Genomic DNA, 22,249 nt, shown 5'->3' with positions numbered 1-22,249 from the left:
AAACCCTTCTCTCCAAGAAGCACAATGCTCAAGGACACTGAAACATTGTGGTTCCTGGTTGCCATCTGGTTTTTGGATTGCTCCTGGGGCCAGTGCCACCAAACAGCCTTTGGCATTCTGTGACTGTCAGTGGGATTTGCTCTGCTCAGGGGCCTTGGCACCTGCAGCCCCTCTTGCTCACAGGGGAGCAGCCCTGGAGCCCTGGCTGATGAGGGGGGGACAGCTAGGGCTGCAGTGTCAGAGCAGGCAGGGTCCCTCAGAGGCATCTTGTGCTGCCCAGGCACAGGGAGCTTTCAAAGAGCTGGCAAGGGACACTGGCTACCAGCTTTCTGAAATACTTGTCAGGGAGAGCCAGGAAAATCCCACTGTGCCTGCTGCTCTGTGGAGCGTGATGGAGCAGAGGTGTCCCAGCTCACTGCCTTGGAGAAATATTTCCTCCCAGCTGGGAGGGGCTGCTGGACCATGGGACTTCTTGGGGTGTCACAAGGTGCTGGCTGTTTCAGACCTCTTTGTCCTTCTGTGGCACACGCTAAAACACTTCTCTGGCCAGTCTGTGGGGGTCCCTCACTAGCAGGGCAAGTCGTGCTTCTGGGGAAATCCCAACAGCAGCTCCCAGAAGTGCTTGTCCTGTCCTGCTCAGATGGAGGAGTTTTAAAGGATGTTCTCAAAGCCCTGTTTTCAGCATGGGCAGCCAGGTACTGTGGTTTGCCTGAACAAGCAGAGCCTCTCTCCCTGGCACTGGCGTGCTGCCTCTTGTTGTTCTAAACCAGCCACAGAGCAAAGCTCCCTGCTCAGCAGCAGGGCTAATCCGGGCTCATCTGACATTAGTGTAAACTGACACTCTTGGGAATTTGGGGACAGAGAACTTTCCCTGGGGAAACAGCCACTATGCAAACTCTGCCTTGAGAAAACTCTCTGGAGAAAAGAAGTGGAGAGGTGCAGGTGCCTGGGAACAACCTCCTCCACTGCCAGAAGGTCTGGAGCATCTGCCCTGGCACCCTGGGGATCTGTTGCTGGTGAGGCTGTGCTAGCAGATTATTTGAAGGATGTTTGCTGAGGTTAGAGGGATGTCAGCCACACCAGTGGGGCTGAAGCCCTGCAGAGCAGAGGAATCAGCAGGGAATCATCACCAGCTCATCAGACAATCAGCACCAGCTCTGCAGCATGCACAAACCAGCCTGTGGCAAAGTCCTTGCCTTCCTTTCAAGAGAAGGGCAGCCCAGCAAAAATCTGTGTCTTGCTGGAGCCCTGCTGTTGCCTTGGGCCCACAGAACACTGGTGATACGAGAACAGGTTTTTTGGGACTAGATGCAGCCTTTTAAAGTAAAAATGTCCTTGGAGCCACGCTGGCAGCCTTTCCGGTCCCTTTTATTGAGGAGCTGGGGATTGCCTCGCACTCCACAATCCACTACTGTAATCCCCTTGGAGTGCTGCTCTGGACTAAGCCTGAAAGAGGTGCAGCTGAGACTGCTAATGCAGGCTGTGCTGGCCAGGGGTGCTGAGCCCCGCTCTGGGCTCCCTGTGAGTTCTCTCTGGGCTGTTGCTGATAGATGGGTTCAGCCCTGGCAGCTCCCTGTGCCCTGAGCTGTGCCTCAGGTCCCTGAGCACTGCTTCTGCAAGGGCTGGGGAAAGGGGAGCTTTGCTGTCACCTGGACTCATCCTGCTCTTCAGGAGAGCTGGATCCTGCTGTTCACACCCACCCTGGAAAGGCAGCAGAAAGAGTTGTCCTGTTTTCATCTCCCATCAGCATCAGCCTAAGGGTAAAGGACCAGGAGCTGCCAGTCAGACATCCCTGCTTGGTGCCAGCTGGGCAGTGGCACAGGCTTTTGTCAAGCCAGGCAACATTTGGGAGGCTGAAATGGGAGTGACATCTCTGACCTTTTGGTACCCATGAAAGTAAAACTGTCTCAGCTTTTAGGAGCTGCCAGGAAGCTGGAGAGCCCGAGCTCGTTTCAAAGCCAGGCCATTCAGTGCCGGGCTGTGGTGGGATCGTGGTGTTTCAGAGAGAGGGAACAGTGGGGAAAGCTGTCCAAAAGCAGTCTGGTCTGGTGGTCAGGAGGCTGCCATGGGCTGCTTTGTATGCAGCGGGGTTTAACTGGGTGGCGCTGAGCCAAGCCTGACCTAACCAGCTTATTTCCCTGCTTCCAGTAATGCCTCTACAAATGCGCGCGGGGGCCTGAAGGTCAGGGCCACGTGAGCAGGGGCCTGGGGATTAGCTGTGGGCAGAGCATGGCTCCTCCTGGGTGTGTTGTAGTCCTGAGCCACGGGAAAAGCCACTGCTCCCGTGTGTGCTGAAGCCAGCATGGCCTTGGTACCTGGGATGGGAGATGGAGCAGCACCTCCTGCACCTGGCACTTGTCAGAAGCCCAGAAAAATAGATAAATGTTTACTAGTCCCACTTCAGCTCTGATTTTCCTTCTGGGTGTTGGTCACACTGGCCAGTGGGTTGCTTTTTCACAAGTTTGCCCTGCAAGGGTGCCTAGCTTTGGTTTTGGAACAAAGTCCAGCAAGTTGGCAAAATTCTGAAAGGCACTTAGTGCCCATACCTCTGAAGGCCACAGTCATGTTTGGCTGAGCTTGAAGAGTCCCTTTTGGGGCACAGGGTCACTGCTGTCCCCATCCATCCCAGTGGAAGGTATTACCTAGTGTGGTGCACAAGTATGTTTCTCTTAGAGCTGGGAGATGAGCTATGTAAATCTTATTCCAGACAAGGCATTGCAACTGAGCGGGGACGATGCATCTCTAGGCACTGATGTCATCAGCCATGGAAGCAAAATGACATGCAACATCCTCAGCCCAACCATCTCTAGCCACCTCTGCAGGGCTCTGCCTCCATAAAACTCTTTCCATTTGGAGCTGTTTGACCTCTCTCCCCAGGGGATTTGGAGCACAGGGATACATGTTGGTGCTGTGGGACCCGGCCCAGCCCCTCCCTGTCCTGGGAGGGAGCTGGCACCAATTCCCAGGCCAAGAAACTCAGGGCTTGCTCTGCCCAGCATCCACAGGAGACATCCCAGAGGCTGCTGCAGGCATTCAGAACAAATCTGACATTTCTCCCCAGAGAACCAAACTTTGTCTTAAAGCCACTCTTGCAATGCTCTGATCCCCTCCTCGCTGTCCTGAGAGCCCCGGCAGGCCCCGGGGCTGAGCCCATTAGATGGAATTACCTAATCCGGCCCTGACGAGCGGCACCCGCACCCAGGAGCGGCTCCGTCCCTCTAATCCCTGGCTGCCACCGGCACGCGGGCGCAAACCGAGCCCCGCGTGAGCAGAGGTGCCTTCTCCATCCCCTCTCACCGCCGCAGCCCTCGGCAGAACCGCCCCGGTGCCTTTTTTACCTTTTTGCCGTGGGACGCGCCCATGGTGGGCTGTGCCGGCCGCGCTCCCGTCCGCGGGCGGCGGGACCGGCGGCTCCCGGCGGTCACGGCCCCGTCACGGCCGGGGACACCCGCGCTGCTCCCGGCCCCTCCGCGCCTGCTGTGGGGAGACGTGCGTGAAATCCAGCCCGGCTGTGGCGCGCTCGGGTGGGAAAGCTTGCTTTTCCTCCCTTCTTCCAGCACGTGGAGAACTCATTTTCTTCATGCACCTAACGGCTGGCTCGCACCCAGGCTCTGCCCGGGCACAAAGGCAGCTTTCATGCTGTGGATGCCCGGTTTCTAAGCCGGGATCCGTATTTTGAGAGGCTGTGGAAGATTACAGTAATTGCACTTGACAGGGCAAGATGTCACAGGATGCGGATTCGCCCAGCTGCGGCCCGGCACCCGCAGGTCCTTTCCTGTAGCATCTTTCCTAGATACTCCTTTGGTCCTTTGCCCAAATGGACCCCAAAAAATGAAGGAAGATTATCCGTCTGCTGCCTGTCTGCATCCTGGCTCGTAGCTCCTGTTGCAGCAGTGGATTTTGCAAACTTTGCTCCCACAAACACCCCAGGCTGCGTGTTTGCTGCTGCAGCCTCGGTGCCTCCTGTACCCCCAGGTGAGTCCAGGTTACCTGAAGCTGCATCCTGGGAGTCTGGGCAGCTCAGGCTTGTGTTTGGTGAAGACTCTGGGGATGTGGCACAGTGCAGAGCAGCCAGGTAGGTGCCTGTCCCTGCAGTAATACAGCTTTCAAAATGCCATGGCACTGCAAAACCTCATTTGGAGATTGCTGTCCCTGCACCCACTGTCCTTTTCAGATCCTTTTAAAGAAATTAGCAAGTTCAATTTGACTCACGAATCCATATTTATTCCCTGCCTCTCAGTGTCTGGATATTTTAAAAACTGATTAATTTATCAGGACACATGTACTTTGGCAGGTATGGCTCTTCAAAAAGCAGCTAGCTACTGAATGTCCCTGCACAGGAATTGCACTTTTAGCTCTCCCTATTTCTTGAAAATAGTGATGTACCTTAGTAACTGTTCTGTGATGGATTCAGAGCTAGTTTTAACTGCCTGTAGCGTGCTGAAACATAAATTTCCTTTATTTTGGCTTTAAACCAGATTTCTAATGTGCATTGCGAAGGGGTAGGAAGAGTTTCCTGCAGCTGAAGGGGCTGGTTGTTTTGGGGGCTGGAGTTGCTGCTGTGCTCTGGTTTACCCTGTGGAGCCACCTTTACAGCTCTTGGGCTGTTTGGTTTATAAGTGAATCTAGATCCTTTGAGGGGCTTAAAATACTTGGCATATTTATGCTGGCAGCTTGGCAGGGCTGTTGTGTCTGCTGGTTGTGTTATTTCTTGCTCTGCCACGGGTAGGGATGATTCAGCACTTGGGATTAACCGCTGTTGTTGCAGCAGATTTAGGGATCGATTTATGGCAGAGGTTTCCCTCACTGCCATCAGGTGTGTGCTAAGAGCATGGGAGGATAAGCTGGGATAAAATACTACACCTCTTCGGGGATTCCTCTGTGATGGCTGTTTTGGGGTTTTATTTCAGTTCTGCCTTTGGAAGTTCTTACAGGTGTTGCACAGTTTATGTGGGGATTTTTCCTTGTTTATGGAAAACCAGTTGATTGGTGGTGTTGAGTTTTGGATCCAGGGTTTCATTCTACAGGTGGCCAGCACAGGACAGGCTGTGTCCTTTCCTGGCCTTGTCCTGCCTGTGCTCCTCACTTCTGCTCCCCTGGGGTGACCCGGATGCTCCCATAACCCTGTGAACTGCCTGCTAGGAGCTGTGCAGGGGCTGCTGGAAGCAGAGAGGGCTGTGCAGGACAGTCTGTTATCCTTCAAATGCAGCTCCAAATGCTCCAGGAGAAACGCTCCATCCTCATGTTTTGCAAAACTGCTGGTCTGCTTCAGAGAATGGGGAAAAACCAGACACAATCGTCGGAAATTAAAGTCTGTACATGATGCAAATTCATTGCTGTCTCTGATGACAGATAAGCCCAGCCATCACCCGTGCAGCTGATCTGATCCCAGCAGTGCCGGGGCTCAGGGAGGGGTTGGGAGCAGACCGTGCTTGGCTGATGCATCTGGGCAGGAGCAGGGGGCAGATGCTCCCCAGGACCGGCTCGGTGTTGGGCAGCAGCGTGGAGACTGCTCTAGGAGCGCTGTGGGGCTTTCCTGCTCGCCTTCGGGCCGGGATCTGTCCTCTCCCGGTGGTGTCGGCTGGCCCCAGGCTGGGCTGCAGCTCCCGGTGTGTGGCTGACCCGGGCGTGTTGTAGCGCTCCAGAGCTCTGCCGGTAAAAGGCTCCCACCTATTGGCTGTGCTGCACAACTTCAGCTGCCCAAGGAACCTGTACATCCATCATCCATCCATCCATCCATCCATCCATCCATCCATCCATCCATCCATCCATCCATCCATCCGTCCATCCATCCATCCATCCCTCCCTCCCTCCTCCCTCCCTCCCTGAGGGCAAAGCAAGGTTGGCACAACCCTGGCATTATCCTGACCTTTGATGGGGATGTGCCACAGAGGATTTTGCTTGGATTTAACCCAGTGTAAGAACCTGATAATAAGAGAATGGCTTCAAAAAGTGCTCTGTCATTACATCTGCTTATTATAATCACTCTTGAACACCTGAAAACCATGTGTGGGATAGACTGTGAGTAGCCTGCCTTGAGGCCCATAAAAAGGGAGGCAAAACGTGCAGAATGTGGAGGGGAAAGCGGGGATAGAATCCCTGACCTTGGCCTTTCCCCTGCCTCCACCATCACTGCCTGCTGTGGGATACCCTGAGGCCTCTGGGAGCTGACACTGCTTGGGGAGAACCCCTGATCCTGCAGCCCTGGACCGAAGCCAGGAGTGATTTGTGGAACCCCTGCCCTGCTCCTGTGTCCCGTGGCAGGGAGGGAGCACCACGAGCAGACCAAGGCTTGGCTGCACAGACCAGGCACGGCTCCTGCATCCCGAGGACAGGCAGCCACATCCCAGCCAAACTGCTCCCGAGATCAGGAAAGGCAGATAAGATGGTTCTAACAGCAAAAAAAAAAAAAAAAAAAAAAAAACCAGGGCAAAACCTGCTCCACTCCCCCCACCCTGTCTGAGCAGCAACCAAGGCAGCACAGTGAGGTGGTGACCTATCCTGTGCTTTTAAAAGTAACCTTACTATTTTCTGACTTTTCCCAACTTTTCACTTTCTTTCTCTTTGCCTCTTACTATTAAATCAAAATTTATCCATTTTTTTGGCATCAACATTTAATCTTGTTTTTTATCTCATTTTTGGGAATATTTTGAACCTTCAAAAATCTTTCAGTTTTATACACAGAGACTTAGTTTTCTTTGCTCTTCTGGGTTTAAACCAGTTTGTAACACCCAGGAATGATACTTTGGTCTGCAAATATTAACCTACACTGCTGCATGCTATCCCTGTGGACTTCTGGCCCTGTTGTGGCTGTAGGAGACTGTAGGACATTGGCAAGAGCTCCAAGGGGAACCACCAAAGTCTGAGCATCCCCAGGGATGACTTTTCCCTGTACCACATGGGGAGGGGGAGTTCCTGTGTGCAGGGCTGTGGGATGGGTGATGGTGATGCTCACCTGGTGGCAGAGGACCTGGCATGCTGTGCCTGTGGGGGAAAGTGTTGATTATGCTTGAAAATGGAAGGAGAAGGTAGTGTTTTATAATTAGAAATGTAATTTAAGAAATTTACAAAACCTTCTACAAAGTTTCTAGTTAAAAGATAGAAAAATAAAATACCCAAAATTGACCCACAGATGAGGATGTCTTGGCTGCAGCCTGGCCACGTGTCTGCTCAGCTCTGCAGGCACTTGTACAGCTCTTCTCCAAGCCCTGCACAGTTCCTGCTGTGAAACACCCAGTTCCTGAGAGCAGTTCCTGAGTCCAGCAGCTGCTGGACTCTGTGACCTGGCAGTGGAGAGGCTGCAGTCCCCACGATGGGGCTGGTGTCCCTGTGGGACTGATGAGGCTGCTCTCCATGGCAGGCTGGAGTTTGATGCTAGTCCATCTTCCTGGGGGCACAGCCCTCCATCTCCAACAGCTCAGGCCAGCCCTCGTATTTATTTGTCTCTTTATCATTTTTAATGTGCTGCAGGAAAAAGAGAGAGAAAGAAGATGAATGAGGAGGTTGAAACAGTGCAAGTTTGCCAGGTGGCAGAAGCTGCAGCTCGGTTTGGTGTGGGGGATAATGCCACTGGTCCTTGTCCTCTGCAGACAGGTGGGTGAGGTGTAGCTGGGGACGTGCCATGAAGAGGATGGAGCCTGCAGAGCTCATGGCAGGGGAGGGCCCTGTACCTTTTCAAAGGGGCTCTTGTTCATCAGCCCTTTTGCTCCCAAGAAGACCCAGTTGTCCCGGAAGCCCAGCTTGCCCACGTGGCTGCTGCCCAGCTCCGTGAAATACGCCCGTACTTTGTCATTCATCCTGAAAGAGGGTAAGGAGGTGTCACTGTGGTGCCAGCTAGGTGTCCCCTCTTTCACCCTCTCTGTTGGAGGCAGCAGCATGTCCAGCTCCCCCAGCTGTGTGTTTTGGGGAGCCTGGTGTTCCTTCCGTGGGCAGACTCACTTTGTGGCAGCATCGTCGTAGCTTGCTGTCAGCACGAGGGTGCCACGCTTGATCCCTTGGAGGAAGGTCTGCAGCTTGGCAACGTCTGGGAGAGAAGAGCATTGAGGAGAGAAAAAAGGGATTTAGTGGGTACTTCTGCATGGTAGCTGGGGGAGCCTCCTCTGGGTTGGTGGGAAATGACCTGACTGTGCAGGTGCTAGCCAGGGTTTGGGGGAATGGTGGGCTCCCAAATGATACATTCCCCATGCTGTGTTTCCTCCTGGGCTCTCCTGCAGTGCACAGGACTGAACATGCTCCTTTTGGAACAACTCTAGGGTGGAAATTTCTCCTAAACTTTGCTTGCTAACTCCGAAATCCAATTGTGTAAATTTACCTCCCGACACAAGAAATAAACCTGCCTGGCCACAGAGCCGCCTTCCCTGCCGTCGTGCCTCTGGCTGTATTGGAGGAATTACTCCTCATCCCGCATCTGTGGGATGCTTGGATCCAATGCCCCATCTAGTGGCACATGAGCTGACTGCTGCCTTCTTCCCAGTGCCTCTCCCACCGAGCATCTCACTCACAAACTTGGCTGGAAATCTCATTATATTGTGATTCTCCTTAAAACCAGAGTCACCAAGAGTAGGTTGCAAACCAAAGGAATGACTGAGGGGGTCCTGTCACCCTGAGCTCCCTCATTTATCCTGGTGTGAAAGGCAGGGGAATGCTCAGCCACCACCAGTGTGCAAAAACTGAGTTACAGGTTGCAAAGTGGCAGGATTAGTGTAACTGCCTGATCTCAGAAAGTACCTTTCTCAAGTGCCTTGGTTTATTCAGGTAAGTTAAATAATGTTTCCCAGGCTATTACATGCTTGTAAAAAGAGTGAGAAGCCAATGCTGGATGTGGGAGCATTGTGAGGACTCCAGGCTTGATGGCCTCAGGGAAAGCTGGGCTTTTACCACCCAGACTGGCAAGTCTGGTCAAAGCCCACTTGACTTTATCATTAAATACATGGCAGAGAAGCAGCTGAAGCAGCCAGCAGTGCTGGTGTGAGCCCTGGCTGAGAACCACCAAGGAGCAGGGTGATGTGCTTACCTCCAGAGTACATGTCGAAGGCATCGGTTTTCAGGAGCTTCCCAGTTGTTCCTGAAAGGTTAAAATTGAAAACAGAGCACAGTGAGTTTGCATTGGGGTGTCTCTGGGCTTTGCCTGGCCATGAGCAAAATGCTTTGCTCTTCCCTCAGTGTGTGTGACTGCTGCAATGGTGACTGTGTTGCATGGAGGAGTTTGTGGAGCTCGTTGTGCACAGCCCAGGTAGGTTTGTTCCCTCCTCACTGGCAGTGCTTGCAACCATAATTGTGGCTGTGCTCCCCATGCAACCCCAGATGGATGTGCTTTTGGCTCAGCCACAGTGCCTGGGAAGGGGTTTTCAGTGGCCTGTGCTTTCCTGGGGAAGGAAGGACCCCTGGCAGTGGGGAGAAGGGGGTCAGAGCCTTCTGACTCACCATTCACCAGTGCAATGTTCAGGCCTCTGCCAATGTTGTTTTTCACGCTGCTCATGAGGCTGGAAAGGAAAGCAGAGAGCACCAGTGAGTGCAGGGATGCCCTGGAGATGCTGACACCAGTGAAACTGTGGTGTGGTGAAAGGGCTGTAGATGGCAAAAAACCCAGAAGTGGTAGCAAAGAAATCTATTTAAAATTTTTTAAACCACAAATACACTGTGATGGCTATTGATGTGCTTGGCAGAAGCCAAACTTGCCCTCTTGGAGGCCAGGCCAGCCACAGCTGCCTTGTCCCTGCCATGTGCTGCTTACACCAAGTCTTCAAAGCAGATCGAGGGTCCCACCACATTTGCAGCACCACTGATGATCTTGAAGGCAAAATAATTCTGGGGGCAGCTCTTCTGGTTCCCACACTTGTGCCGGGGCAGCTTCTCGCCTGTGAGGGAGGAGTGGAGCTGAAGGGCACGGCTCTGTCCCCATGGGGAGACACTGGCCGTGTCCCTGAGGGGCTGAGCGGGGCTGGAACGGGACACAGTGGCCCACTAAGGGGGCAACACCTGGATCAATTTATCCCATGAAGGAGGCTTGTCCTGGGACTGGGACCAGCTTCTTGTTTGAGGTTTATGGTCCCAAGGCCAGGTGCTGCTCCAGGTGTGGCGCATGCTGTGTGCCCGGGGCATTTGGAGCTGCTGTCCAAGGCAAGACCCTTGGGGCTTTTCTGCCCACAGTTTCCCCATTCTTGGCCAAGGCAGGGGCCTGCCAAAGACCCCACTGCTGTGTGCAGTAGGAAAATCCCCCGTGTTTGGGAGAGGGGGATTTTTGCCTCAGGGAAGGGGCTCTTGAAGGAGATCCCACGCTTCCACCATTCCCCTGAACTCTGAAGGGGAGCTGTGTGATGAAGTCGAGAGCAATACTCACTGCTGAGCTTCTTCGTGGCACCTGTGGGTATCAAGCAGGAGGATTAGACACCCTGGAGAGCTGCTGGCTCTTCCCCAAGCCAGCAGCAGCTGTTCAAGCACCTCTCTGAAACTGCTTCCCCTGGCTGCAGGCATCCCTGGACCCACCCATCCCAGTGCAGCTTCCCACCGCAGCACAGTGTCCCCTCCCTGCCCCAGTGGTCAGAGCTGGTGGCTAAAGCCTCGGCCAGAGACTGCAGATACCAGCGGTCAGGGCAGCTGTACCCAGCTCTGGGGGCTGGCTCACCCTGGAACCTCTCCCACCTCCCTGCGGAGCCCTTGGTGCCTCACCGAGCCAGCTCCGCAGGCTGATGGCTTTCCAGCTGTGCTGGAAGTACGTCTGCATGATGAACCACGTGCCCAGCAGGGTGAGGAGCAGCACCACGGAGCGGATCACACCTGCGAGAGGGACGGGGTGAGAGCGGCCCCGCAGCATCCCTCTGCTTCACTGGGATCTGTGTCCCCAGGTCACCAGGCACAGGCTGACAGCCAGTGCTTGCATGGTGTGGGAAGGCAGCTAACAATCCCTCACCCTCCAAATGGATTCTGATCTCTTAATTACCATCTCCAGAGTATGTGGTGATGCCCAGATAGGCATTCTGCTGGGAGGCACTATTCATATTTCTCTCTGTGTTAAAGTAAATCTGATAATTACTCAGAAAGCTATGTAAATCCAAATATTTCTTATGTTCCCAGTGCTGGGAAGGCTGCTATCCCCCAATTAGTCACTAGCTACAGCCGAGCAGCTGCTGATACAACTGTGATTGGCATTTGGCTTTAAAGCAGCGCTCATCAGAGCAAAACGTTCCAGTCCTGCATGGAAAGAGAGCAGAAAAATGTACTTTTATTGCAGCTGAATGGCTCTTATGGAACCAGGAACGTCTCAATAGCCATCTCTTCCCAGTCACAGAAGGTTTCACTGGGAAAAATACAACAGGCTGAAATCGACACAAATCTTGTAAAAACCTGATGCTTATACAAAGCCTCTTCCCATGTCCCTGGCAGGGGAAGGGCAGGGTTGCTGGGCTGGGAAGGCATCGTGTAAATGAGAAGAAGGCATAAAGAGCCATAGAAAAACAGAGAAAAGCAAATATGTGTCTCTCCTTACTTGTTACCCGCATGGTGGTGGGCAGAGAGCACAGCTGGGAGGACTGACAGTCACACGTCACCCTGAGGAAAGAAGGCAATGCCTTGAAGAGTGCCTGTAACCCACCAAAGCCAGGCAGATCCTAGATGAGAAGATAATTGCTATGTTCAGTCACATTTGCAATGGTGAGGACGTCATCAAAGATATACAAATTCTTACCAGGCAGAAGGTCCCACCCTGATTAAGTCCTGGAGCAGGCTGACTGCCCGAGCTCGCTTCCTTCTGGAGCTCGGAACCCTGCCCCTGTCTGCTGCCCCTGGTGCTCCTCGCTCATGCCCTGCTCTCAGCCATGGACCAGCCTTTTCTCTTCTGCTGGTAGCAGTGAGGACACTTTCAATCACAGCTGTGCTGCATTTTCTTCTGGGATGATGCAAGGTAGATTTCAAATATTAGGCACTGCAAAATGCTGTCTGAGGACAAGCTGTGATCTGGCCTTGCCAGTCAGGGGAGTCTCTGGGAACAAGCCTGTCTTCCTTAAAATCCAAAGGAGAAGGGAGGAAGGGCAGCACCACTGCACCGAGGAGAGCAGCCAGCTTTGTGGACACCTGACTTAAACTCAGGAATATTTCCACCTGGCCAAATCCTGGAGTGTCTTCACCCCAGGAGTGGACAGGGAGTGGTTGTAATTTGGAGCATGAACTATTTCCTACCCGGGAGAGTCCACCTGCTGCCCTCTGTCCCACTGCCACCCTGACCGATGGGACAGGCACTGCCACCCCACTGCTGGCACCCCCAGGGGCTGGGACCACTCCTACCTTTGAGACTCGGGGCTGCAGCCTGTTGAACCTGTGTCCTGGCAACCACGCTGGAGCCCTGTGGTGAATTGTCACTTGTGAGATGGGTGCTGAGAGTTCATGAGCCTAATGGCAACTAAAGCAGCCCTTCAGTAATGTTTGACAGAAAATTTGTCAACGAGCTGTGCTGAGAGTTGCTTTTCCTGTTTGAAGGGTAAATAAGGAGCAGCGGGCTGTAGCAGGGCTGGGCTGAATGTTGATTTCATGCTGCTGCGTCATGAGGAAGGAGAGAAGAGCTTTTCCTCCTGCCCAGCCCTGCTGTGGGTCCCCTCCCAGGGCTGACTGTGTTCTTGACCCTGGGCTGGATGGAGCTGTGTCCCCCCTCAGTGCCCCGAGGAGAGGCTCCCTGGGGCTTCCCCTACACCCAGGGCTGGGTTGCAGCATCACTCTCTGGGGTTTTTAGGCAGCCCCATCAGTTTCAGCTGAGCTTTCTGGAGCACTGGCACTCCTCCCCATGAGACTGCTCTGCTGTCCCCACACCTGCTGTGGCACTGCAGCAAGGACAGTCTGCCAAAGCTGCTCCAGCACGGAGCTACCAGCTTCCCATGGGAGACTGGCCCACCTGCATTTTAGGGGAAGCCTTGGGAGGCATCTGTGTGCCCCATGTTCCGAGACAAAGTGTTTTTGTTTGTGTATCAGCTGAGCACACTGGCTTCCCAGCAGCATCTCCCTCTCTCTGCTGCTATTCCCCTCAGAGGAGGGCTGGCTGTGAGCAGGAATCTGTCCCCACGGGAGCTGGCAGGGAGGTCTGTGATGCCACAAGTCCTTCCTCACACCCCAGCCCTCAGCACAGTTACTCTGAAATGGATTTTAAAGCTTGTGTCAGAGCTGGTATAAGCAAGCCCATTTCACTGAGCTGCTATAAGATTCACAGACCTGAAAAAGGACAGTTTAAAGATTTTAGAAGACAAACCTTGTCTGTGGCTGTATCTGGAGGGGCAGCACAAGGCTCTTCCCTTTTGCTCCTTTCAGCATGAAGTTTATAAAGACAGGGACCCTCTTCCCATTTCTGGCTCCCCATCCCAGTGCCTGATCTGATGATGGGGTTGGAAAATGGGGCCAGTTCTCACAATCCCCCTTGGCAAGTTGTGAAGACTTCAAAATTGGTATTGGTTTGCCTTGGGAGCTTCTTGTCTTCCCCACAAGTGCCCTGAGCAGAGCCTGGATCTGGTGAGGATTCAGAGCTGGGGTGTGATTTGAACACAGTCAGTGCAGCAAAACTCCACTGGGTTTGCAAAACCTTCCAGTCCTACAGTGAACATTGGCCTCACTGGGGCCCACTGCACAGTCCTCCCCTTCACCAAAGTTGTGTTTTTATTCTTTGCACATATTGATTTCATCGCAGAGGAAGAGAAATGGAAAAATAAACCAATAAACGCCAGTGCTTTGGGGAAGCCATATATTTCTTTGGGCTATTTATCTTCACCTTAATCCTAGATAAAATTTATTGGGTGGAGTCCCTGGGTGCTGAAATTCCTAGAACCTGATTGCATTACAAGAGAGTGGCCCTGTCCTGGGATTTCTATTATATTATTTTTTAATTGTTTGCATTGATAATTTTTTTTTTCTTTCTACAGTTGCACCAGAATAAAAGGCACCTGTGCTCTGGCATCTGCCAGAGAGCTGCTGGCAGGAGAGGGAGAAAAGACGGCATTGTGATAGGTGTTAAACGGAGTTATTTGTCTAATAAACCTCAAACTTGTTTGCTTAAAAAAAAAACATTTCAGGAACAAGAAAGTTCTTGGGCAAATATTGCTAAAGCGGCTCACGGTGCTGTAAAGCAAAGCTCCACCCAAGGCTGCTCTGGCCCGAAGCGCCGCTTGGCGGAGCTGAGTCACTGCTGCTGGAGAACAGATCCCTGCCCGCCCAGGGACTCCTTCCAGGATGCGCCAGCCAGTGTTCCTGTTCTCCCTCAGTGCTGCAGGAAAACTTTACTTCTCTTCCCCACAAACTTCTGCCTTTTTTTATTTCTTTTTTTTTTTTTCTCTTTTTCCTTTTTTCCCCCTGCTTTTGAACCCCACATGTCCCTCTCTCTCCCAACAGGTCCCTGACTGTGAACGAAACCATTTTGGTGCAGAGTGGGGATGAGACTCCAAAAAGGGTGACTGCCAGATGCTCACAGCCACTGAGTCACCCATCCAAAAGCCAGGGTTTTCCTGCACAACTGAATGCAGGGGTGCTCCTGCACAACTGAATGCAGGGGTACACATCCACCCTGTGTTCAGGGTTTACCACCACAGTGCCACTTTCAGTCTCAAAAGGAATCAGTCTGACTAAACTTTGCTAAGTTGCTCAGGGAGGATGCTGTTTGCTAGAGAGCTTATAAATTTTCTTGCTTATAAAAATGTTTGGCCAGCTTCTGCATCCACCAAATGGCTGGAGAGGGCATCTTATGGCAAAACTGGCCCTGGCACAAGCCCGCAGTTATCTGGGGTGTTTTGCTGCTTTCTACCAGAAAGCACTTGGTACCTTGTGCTCTCCTACCATTCCATCAAGCCTGGTTTCTCAAAATTCCAGATGATGCCATCAGTTTTTTAAAGGGAGCAATTCTGTCCCTGCTGGTGCTGTGTGGGCAGCAAGACCTGGTCCCTACACCAACCCTTCCAGCAGTGCAGGAGAAAACAGAGGATACCCTGAGCAGCAGCTTGACCGTGGACGAGCCCCACAGTTTGCAGAGTGAACAAACACCCTTCAAATTCATCCGTGGCCATGATGATCTGGCCCCCACAGCACAGAGGTGATTCCAGCCCATCCCAGCTCCCCTTGACACAGGGAGATCACTAGCCCAGCCCATGGCACCAGCCCAGCTGCGCCCTACCGAAAGGATGCCAGCGCCTGGGGCTTCCCCTTCACCTCCTCTCCCCTTCTCTCACGAGAAGGAAGAACAACTAAAACCTTCCCCAGGCAGCCCCCTAACCCGCCAGTAAGTCAAAAGAAAAGCGCTGCAGCAGCACATTATTGCAGTCATGCCCTGGCAGACATTTCCCCGCCGGGGATGGGACGAGCCCACGTACCGCTCAGTGTCCCGGCCGTGCCGTCCCTCTCCGCGGGCGCTGGGACACCCCGGGAAGCTGGGGCTCCATGTGCTCGGCAGCGTGCCGGGACAGCTGCCCAGCCTGCCCAGCCTGCCCAGCCTGCCCAGCCCTCCGGGGCACCTCCCCGAGCCTTATCTCCTGCCGGCTGCGGGGCCGGGCACAGCCCGCGGGCACGGCGGCCGCAGCTCGGGAGCAGCTCCCCCGCGGCAGGGAGAACACGTTCATTGCTGCGGCCAGGAGCGCTTCCCTTGGAGGTTTTCTTCATTTTGGCCATTGCTTTTTTGGGAAACCTCTCGCAGGGTGGGCAGCAGACTTTCTGCTCTTTCACCGAAGCAGCACATCGGGCTGACAGGGGTGCTGCAATGGGAACAGGCGGGCATGAGCCAGGAGTGGTGTTCCCCAAACTGGGGTAAAACCAGAACAACCTGATCTGCCGGGATTTCCCCCAGCTGTGCTGCATGTGTGTGGGCTGGCCCTGTCTTGCTTCTCTGCCTGTCATTTACAGGAAGCTGGAGGTTCCTTTTCCAAATAAGCATGTATTTATCCAGCAACAGTCCTGAACTCAAAAGGAGTCATGAGTTAACTCAATGTATAGATTTAGGCTGTTTGCTTTTTAATAATTTATCATTGTTATTATTATAGTTCTGAAGGAAGAAATTACTCCTGAAGTTAGCACTAGGGGCTCTCTATTTTTTCCAAAGTCGCACTTCATTTACGTGGCAGCCAAGAACAAAAGCGATCCCATTCATTCTTTCCTTTTTCTTTTCCATTCTTACCACTTAGAAGAACCAAATGGCTTCTCTTGGAGCTTTTAAAGCAATATTCATCCAAAAACCAGTGGAGGAGTCGTGGGGCTGGCAGCAACAGTGCTGCCTTTGGGACTGCAGCTTGCACAGGGCTGGAGCAGAGCCCCTGTGAGACCAACGCTGCTTCCTGATAATTAGTTTAATACCTGAAGGTAATCTCTGTATAAAGCTGTGCCCTGAGCTTTTCTTTGCTTCCCCCCACTTCTGATCCTCAGTGCTGGGCAGGAGGTGCAGGAGGTGCTGAACACCAGGGGAAATCACAGCCTCTAAACCAAACCCTTCCAGGCAGAGAGGAGAAAAGCAAACACAGGCCCGGGCTGTGCACTGGGATAATTATTGCCCTCGGAAGGAAATTTTAGCTGTGGTGAGAGTCTGAGCTTAAACAGCACAGTCTAAATCAAAAACCTTCTCGCTCTCTGGGGAAATATCCTTCCTATTAGTTTGTTTAGCTGCTGGCAATAACTGGCTCAGCTCAATAACAAAGTGCCCCAAGCCCTGGAGCGCCCAGCGCTCGTCCCTGCTGTGTCTCCCTGCTTGCTGCCCAGGGCATGGGGATTGTAACACCCTGGGGCAGGCCTGTTCCATGGTGAGTTTCCCTCCTGCTTCAAGGGACCTGAGGCCAAATCCTCCATGGAGATGCCATTTCTGCTGCTTGCAGAAGAAGTGAGCAAAAACCATCAGCAGGACCATAAGCTTCCGACAACAAAATTGTGTGAAATGCTTCTGCTCTCTGGAACTGAACATTTAATCCAAGATGTTTCCCTAACACCACAGGAAAGGATGGGGAGCTGTGGGCTTTCCTTGTGGCACACGCTGGTGTGAGGAGCCCTCTCTGTATCCTGCAGTAGACCACGTTTTGCCCATCCACTGTGGCACACAGCAAAAATGGGCTTTTAAATCCCACCTAACATTAGGGAATGTGTCAAGTGCTGGGAGTGGGGCATCAGCTTAGTTTTGACTCAGCAAATAATTTACTGGTGCAGTGCAATTAAATTGCATCAAGCCTCATTCGCAGGCTCCCCAAGGGGGTTCTGCATGACATAGAAAAAGAGGGATTTTGAAAAAAATAGTAGATGTGGTATCAGCTGCCAGGCTGGGGAATGAATAATCAGTGGTGCAAACTCACTGCACTGTGATCAGCTCTCTGGTAGACCAGCAGGGGTGGGCTGGTGCGTGAGGAGCTGCTCTCCTCCTCCTCCTCCCTCCATGAGTCAGCACTGGGTGCACTGACCCTCAGTGAGTGGTGGGAAGCATTGGGACGCTGGTGCCAAGAAAGTGGCTGCAGGACTGTCCCTTCCAGGATATGAAAGTTCAGCACTGGGAGGAGGTTTCCCGCAAAGATCCCTTGCTGGGCTCTGCAGTGCTCAGGAAACGATGCTTTTCAGGAATGAGCTCACTGGGACAAACTGATGACAAATTCTCTTAGGAAAGGTTTGGCCACTGATAAGCACAGTGGGTGTATTGTTTCAGATTGCTCCTGCCCAGGTACTGCAGATGTTAAGTGCAGCTCCTCTGAAAGGAAGCGATCTGTACCTTCTGTGTTTGCCTTGTGTTGAACACCACCTGCACTTCCCGCATGCCACACGCGAGGCTGAAGGAGGGCGAGGGCTGTCCCTGCAGCCCACACCTCCCAGCTGGGTTTTCCGCCCTGCACGGAACAATCCCGCTCCTGTACTCTCCTCTCGCACTTTTGCAGAGGTCAGTAACCAGCACTGTTCCACCGGCCAAGGAGTGAATCACGCAGCAAGCCCATGACGCATCCCGCAGGTTTCACGGGTGACTGAGCATCCGGCACAGTTACCTTGTGGTGGGAGGAATTGCGTGAGGACAAAGTTTTGTAGGAGGGCTGATACAACAGTGTCGGGCAGGAAGGCGAGGCAGCAGCTCCCCGGGAGCAGGCAGGGCCGTGTTCCCGGCAGGGATGGGCTCCCCGCGGCTCGGGGTGCCGGCTCCCGGCGCGGCTGCTGCAGCGCATCCCGCCCAGCCCCGCTGAAAAGGAAACCAGGCAAGTCACAGCCGCTGGTATATTAAAAAAAAAAAAAAAAAAAAAAAAAGAAAGAAAGAAAGAAAAAAATAGCTCGTGCCGTGCTAAGCCCCTGGTCTGTGGGCCCAGCACAGCCAATCTGCTTTTATTGTCTTGCAGGACTCCTCTGCAACAGAACGATGACAAATACCGGGAATTAGCGCAGTGTAATTACTCCATATTAGCTGAATTCACAGTATAGACACAGATCATAAACAGCCATTGATTATTCCTAATTTCACATTTTTACCATTCTGAATTGAAGCAATTACGCCTGTCTGAGGGAATTAGCTTCTCTTTCAACCCTGCAGGTTCCCAGTCACTGCCCTTCCTTTCAGAGGCTTTTTTACTGCTGAAAAAAAGAGCATTCAACACTAATCCCTCCTTACTTCTAAAATAAAATGTCCTCCTCTTCCCACCTCTCCTCAGTCCCTAAATCCCTCTGACTTCACAGCCCAAAGGTGTCTCTTTTGCTGCCAGCTACGTCAAGATTCAGGTGGATGCTTGGTGTGTTCTGTGGCAGCTGGGCCACAGCTCATTGCACCCTGGGCTCTGCAGGGACATCAGCAGCCCTGGCCCTTGGTGCAGGTGTAGCAAAGATGCCTGTGGGAAGGGGCCTGGGCACACCGAGATTCAACATCCATCTCCTGTTGCTGGTTGGTCCATGCAAGCAGCGCTCCTCTTTAAGCATTGTCTCCTTTTTGAAATAGGCCAGGACATGATTTCCAAAAGCTAATTTGAACCCCTGGTGAAATCGTGTTGGGGGCCTCTGTCTCCAGCTGGGTAACACCAGCACCTTTCCCATACAAGATCTGTGAGAGAGGCTGGTAGACCTCAGCACTTCCTTGCTACAGACTGCAAGCCGTATTAAAAAAAAAAAAAAAAAAAAAAGCATGTAGATATAAATTATTAATATTTGCATGGGAAATTTCTAACCCTATTAGTATCATATAGCTGAATTTGTTTCTTGCGCCCAGGCAGTGATTTCATTACAAAGGGTAGCAGAGCGTAATGCCAGCTCTGCTGTGCTGGCTTGGCCAGTTAATGACGAGAGGGGAAGGATCTGTTGTTTGTCGATGGCACAAGGCCTTTGGGAATTTTCCTTTTGCTTTGCCCCTAGTACCTACTGAGGGGTGCTGGGTGCTGCACTCACAGATGTGCTGGGGTGCTAAGCTGGAACTGCTCAGCCCCGAGGAAAGGAGACTCAGGGAGGTCCTTACTGCTCCCTGCAGCCCCTGAAAGGAGGTTGTTGCCACCTGGGGGTTGTTCTCTTCTCCCAGGTAATGAGCAACAGGACAAGAGCAAGTGAACTCAAGCTGCACTAGGGGAGTTCTAGATTGGGTATTAGAAGCAATTTCTTCACCAAAAGAGTTGTCAAGCATTGGAAGAGGCTGCCCAGGGAGGAGGATGAGTCACTGGAGGGATTTAAAAGATGTGTAGATGTGGCTCATGGGTCATGGTTTAGGGGTGAACTGGGCAGTGCTGGTGGAACAGTTGGACTCTATGATCTTAAGAGGTTTTTTTTCTGACCTAAACAAACCCATGATTATAAAATTCTATAAAGAGATGAGGGTCTGAAAAACCTCTGGTCCAAAGTCCTTCCCACTGCTGGCTTTGGACAGGGAGTTATTTATTCCAGGCAGTGGCTGTGACCATCGAGCAGCAGCAGCAGTTTTTTATTGCATCCATTCTAGGACACTGAAGAAAGATTATGCATGCTTGCACCATGCCAGCTTTTTATTAGATTGCAGGCAGGGGTTAAACTGATCCTTGTCAGCACAAATATAATGCCCAGGGTGATGGGAGCAGCATAAATTGAGGACAAGAGGTGGCCGCCTTTACCACGGCTCTCAAGAATGCTCTGCTGTTTTACTGCATCGTTTGCTCTTTAATTGGGACATTTCCCTCTGGCCAGGGGATGTCTTTCCCTTTTTTGCCAATGAGGTGCAATAAATAAATGGGCTGAGACGCAGACTCTGAGGGGAGGTGAAGTGCAGAGGGCAGATGAGTGACTGTACCAGAGCCCTCTGAATGTCCCCAGTTTGCACAGTGGCACCTGATCTGGTACATCTTTCCCAAGCTGGGGACACGGGCAGGGGCTGTCTTGTGGTGGCAGGGGGTCTGCAGTAGTGCAGATCACACAGGTGCTTCATCCATTTGTCACCTCCATTATCTTCAGAGCATTGACATCATGAGGTGATGGACCTTAGTGCTGGGTCAGTGGGGTGTTTGTTTGTAGCCAGTTCTGGTACGTCTGTGTCATTGAAAAGCAAATATTCAAAGCAGCACATGGCAATCCTGCACATGGGGCCAGCCAGAGCTGCTGGTTGGTTACAGCAGAGCAGGACATGGGGGTCTGGCACATGGCCACCCCAGCCTGGGGCTGCAGGGCATTTAGGGGGTAAATAAGGTCCTCATTCAGTTGTCCTGTTATTATTTACCTGCAGTAGTAAATTAATTAGATGTCTTCCACCCCCACTCCCCACCCTCCCTGTGCTGCCAGCAGAGGAAATCCTGCTTTTGTGCTGCTAATGGACCTCACAGATCCAATAAAACATTACAGAGCAGACAAAATGTCTCTTTAAAAGCGCAATAGAAATTCAAACTCTCCACTGAGAACAAAGCCAGTGGGGCTTTTTGCATCTCCTGTTTTTATAGTACTCTGTAACATTTGTAAAGTAGATCACTTTCATCGAGGGAGTCTATCTTCTCTCCCAAGCTGTAATTCCTAGACTTCTTAAAGAAGATTTCTGCTCACAAAGGAAATAAAAGATAGAAATATGATGCTCTCTGACATTTGAACACACTACTGAGAATCTGAATTAAAACGAACAAACTCAGAAAGTATCATTTATACAGCAATCAACTTTAAAAAGTCACCATCTGCTAAGAGTTACCACCTGGTGTAGCTGTGTCTTTACTGCCAGACAGAGAATAGGAAATAACTCAGGGAACTCTGCTGCACCTGCTGGGTTTTTCCTGGCGCCGTGCACGCCCTGAGCTGCGGTGGCTGGGGAGCCACAGGGTGCCTACTGCAACTCTCCTTCTACTCCAGCTCTCTGCAGAACATAATTCTGAATGCAGCTGCCATTAGCAGGGAGGATTTGGGGCTATTCAAGTTACAGCTTAGTATCAGCTTTTCAAAAAGTCTAAAGGGCAAGAGAAATGACCACAGCTGGAACAAGGGACCGGGATGTGGTTTATATTTAGAAATCTGATTTTTTTTCATTGCTTGCTGCTCACCTCCTTGCTGTCCCCCATCCCAATGACATTTTCTGGTTTCTCATTGCCCCTTCTAGTTTTGTCTTCCTGTTTCATCATAACTGATGATAAAATTACCAAATTATTTGCCCTGTGCAACCTGTCTAGTGCTCGCCTTGCAGTATTTTGGCTCAGTTTGGTCTTCCACTGCTCATCATCTCCTAGAAAGGTTGTGAAGTTTTTGATATAAAATTTTCCCATCAAATTTTATGTTTTCCACCAAGACCACTCTGTGTTCAGGTGATTCTCAGCACAATTTAATCCTCTGTGCTGCCACTGCTCAGTGCCATTCACTCTGTCTTGGAAATTGTGGTGGTTTCCCTCTGACCTCTCCATGCACAAGACTCAACTATGGCAACACAATTGCATGCACCACTTCAATTCTTTGTTATTTTTGGAAGGAACTGGGAACTGAGCTGCTTTCATGAGGTGTATCAGCTGAAAGAGTGGGGAAAGGCTTGTGCAAGTTATTTCTGCATTGCCTGCCTTGAGTTTTATACAACAGCACCAAGTGCTGGGAAGCTGTCATGGCTTTCCCCCACTGCTTCCCATCACTGTGCAACATTTATCACAGCCTGCTTGGTTCAGATGCAAGGAAACAAGGCACAGAAATGAATTAAGGGAAAAAAAGTGTCCCATCAAATTTCCCTTGTGTCTGTGCCATCGCTGAGCCCCGTCACTGCCAGGGCTGCTGAGGGGCATCATCATTGCTTGGGCTGATGCAACAACACTGTCATGGCAGGCAATTGCATCCCTCTCCCCTTTTGGGACTTTTAAGCCTCTCACCCCATCCCTCAGGAGGCCAC

General features: G+C 51.9%; 1 protein-coding gene across 1 annotated transcript; it reads right to left on the bottom strand.

Annotated features, from left to right (window-relative positions):
* Window positions 1-7,374: 7,374 nt before the first annotated feature.
* FAM3D (FAM3 metabolism regulating signaling molecule D) lies at window positions 7,375-11,507 on the bottom strand. The gene is made up of 9 exons (XM_041464157.1): window positions 11,486-11,507; window positions 10,669-10,776; window positions 10,340-10,360; window positions 9,734-9,857; window positions 9,424-9,482; window positions 9,014-9,064; window positions 7,939-8,023; window positions 7,671-7,797; window positions 7,375-7,464 (listed from the first exon to the last, which is right to left on the bottom strand). The coding sequence occupies exons 1-9, from the start codon at window positions 11,496-11,498 to the stop codon at window positions 7,375-7,377; spliced, it is 678 nt and encodes a 225-aa protein (XP_041320091.1). The 5' UTR covers window positions 11,499-11,507.
* Window positions 11,508-22,249: the final 10,742 nt, after the last annotated feature.

This window comes from Pyrgilauda ruficollis, unplaced genomic scaffold (genome assembly GCF_017590135.1).
Source record: "Pyrgilauda ruficollis isolate IOZ18807 unplaced genomic scaffold, ASM1759013v1 scaffold10, whole genome shotgun sequence".
In the NCBI taxonomy this organism is placed as follows: Eukaryota; Metazoa; Chordata; class Aves; order Passeriformes; family Passeridae; genus Pyrgilauda; species Pyrgilauda ruficollis.
Note: the sequence above shows the minus strand (reverse complement) of the source record. Positions and strands in the feature narration are given on the sequence as shown.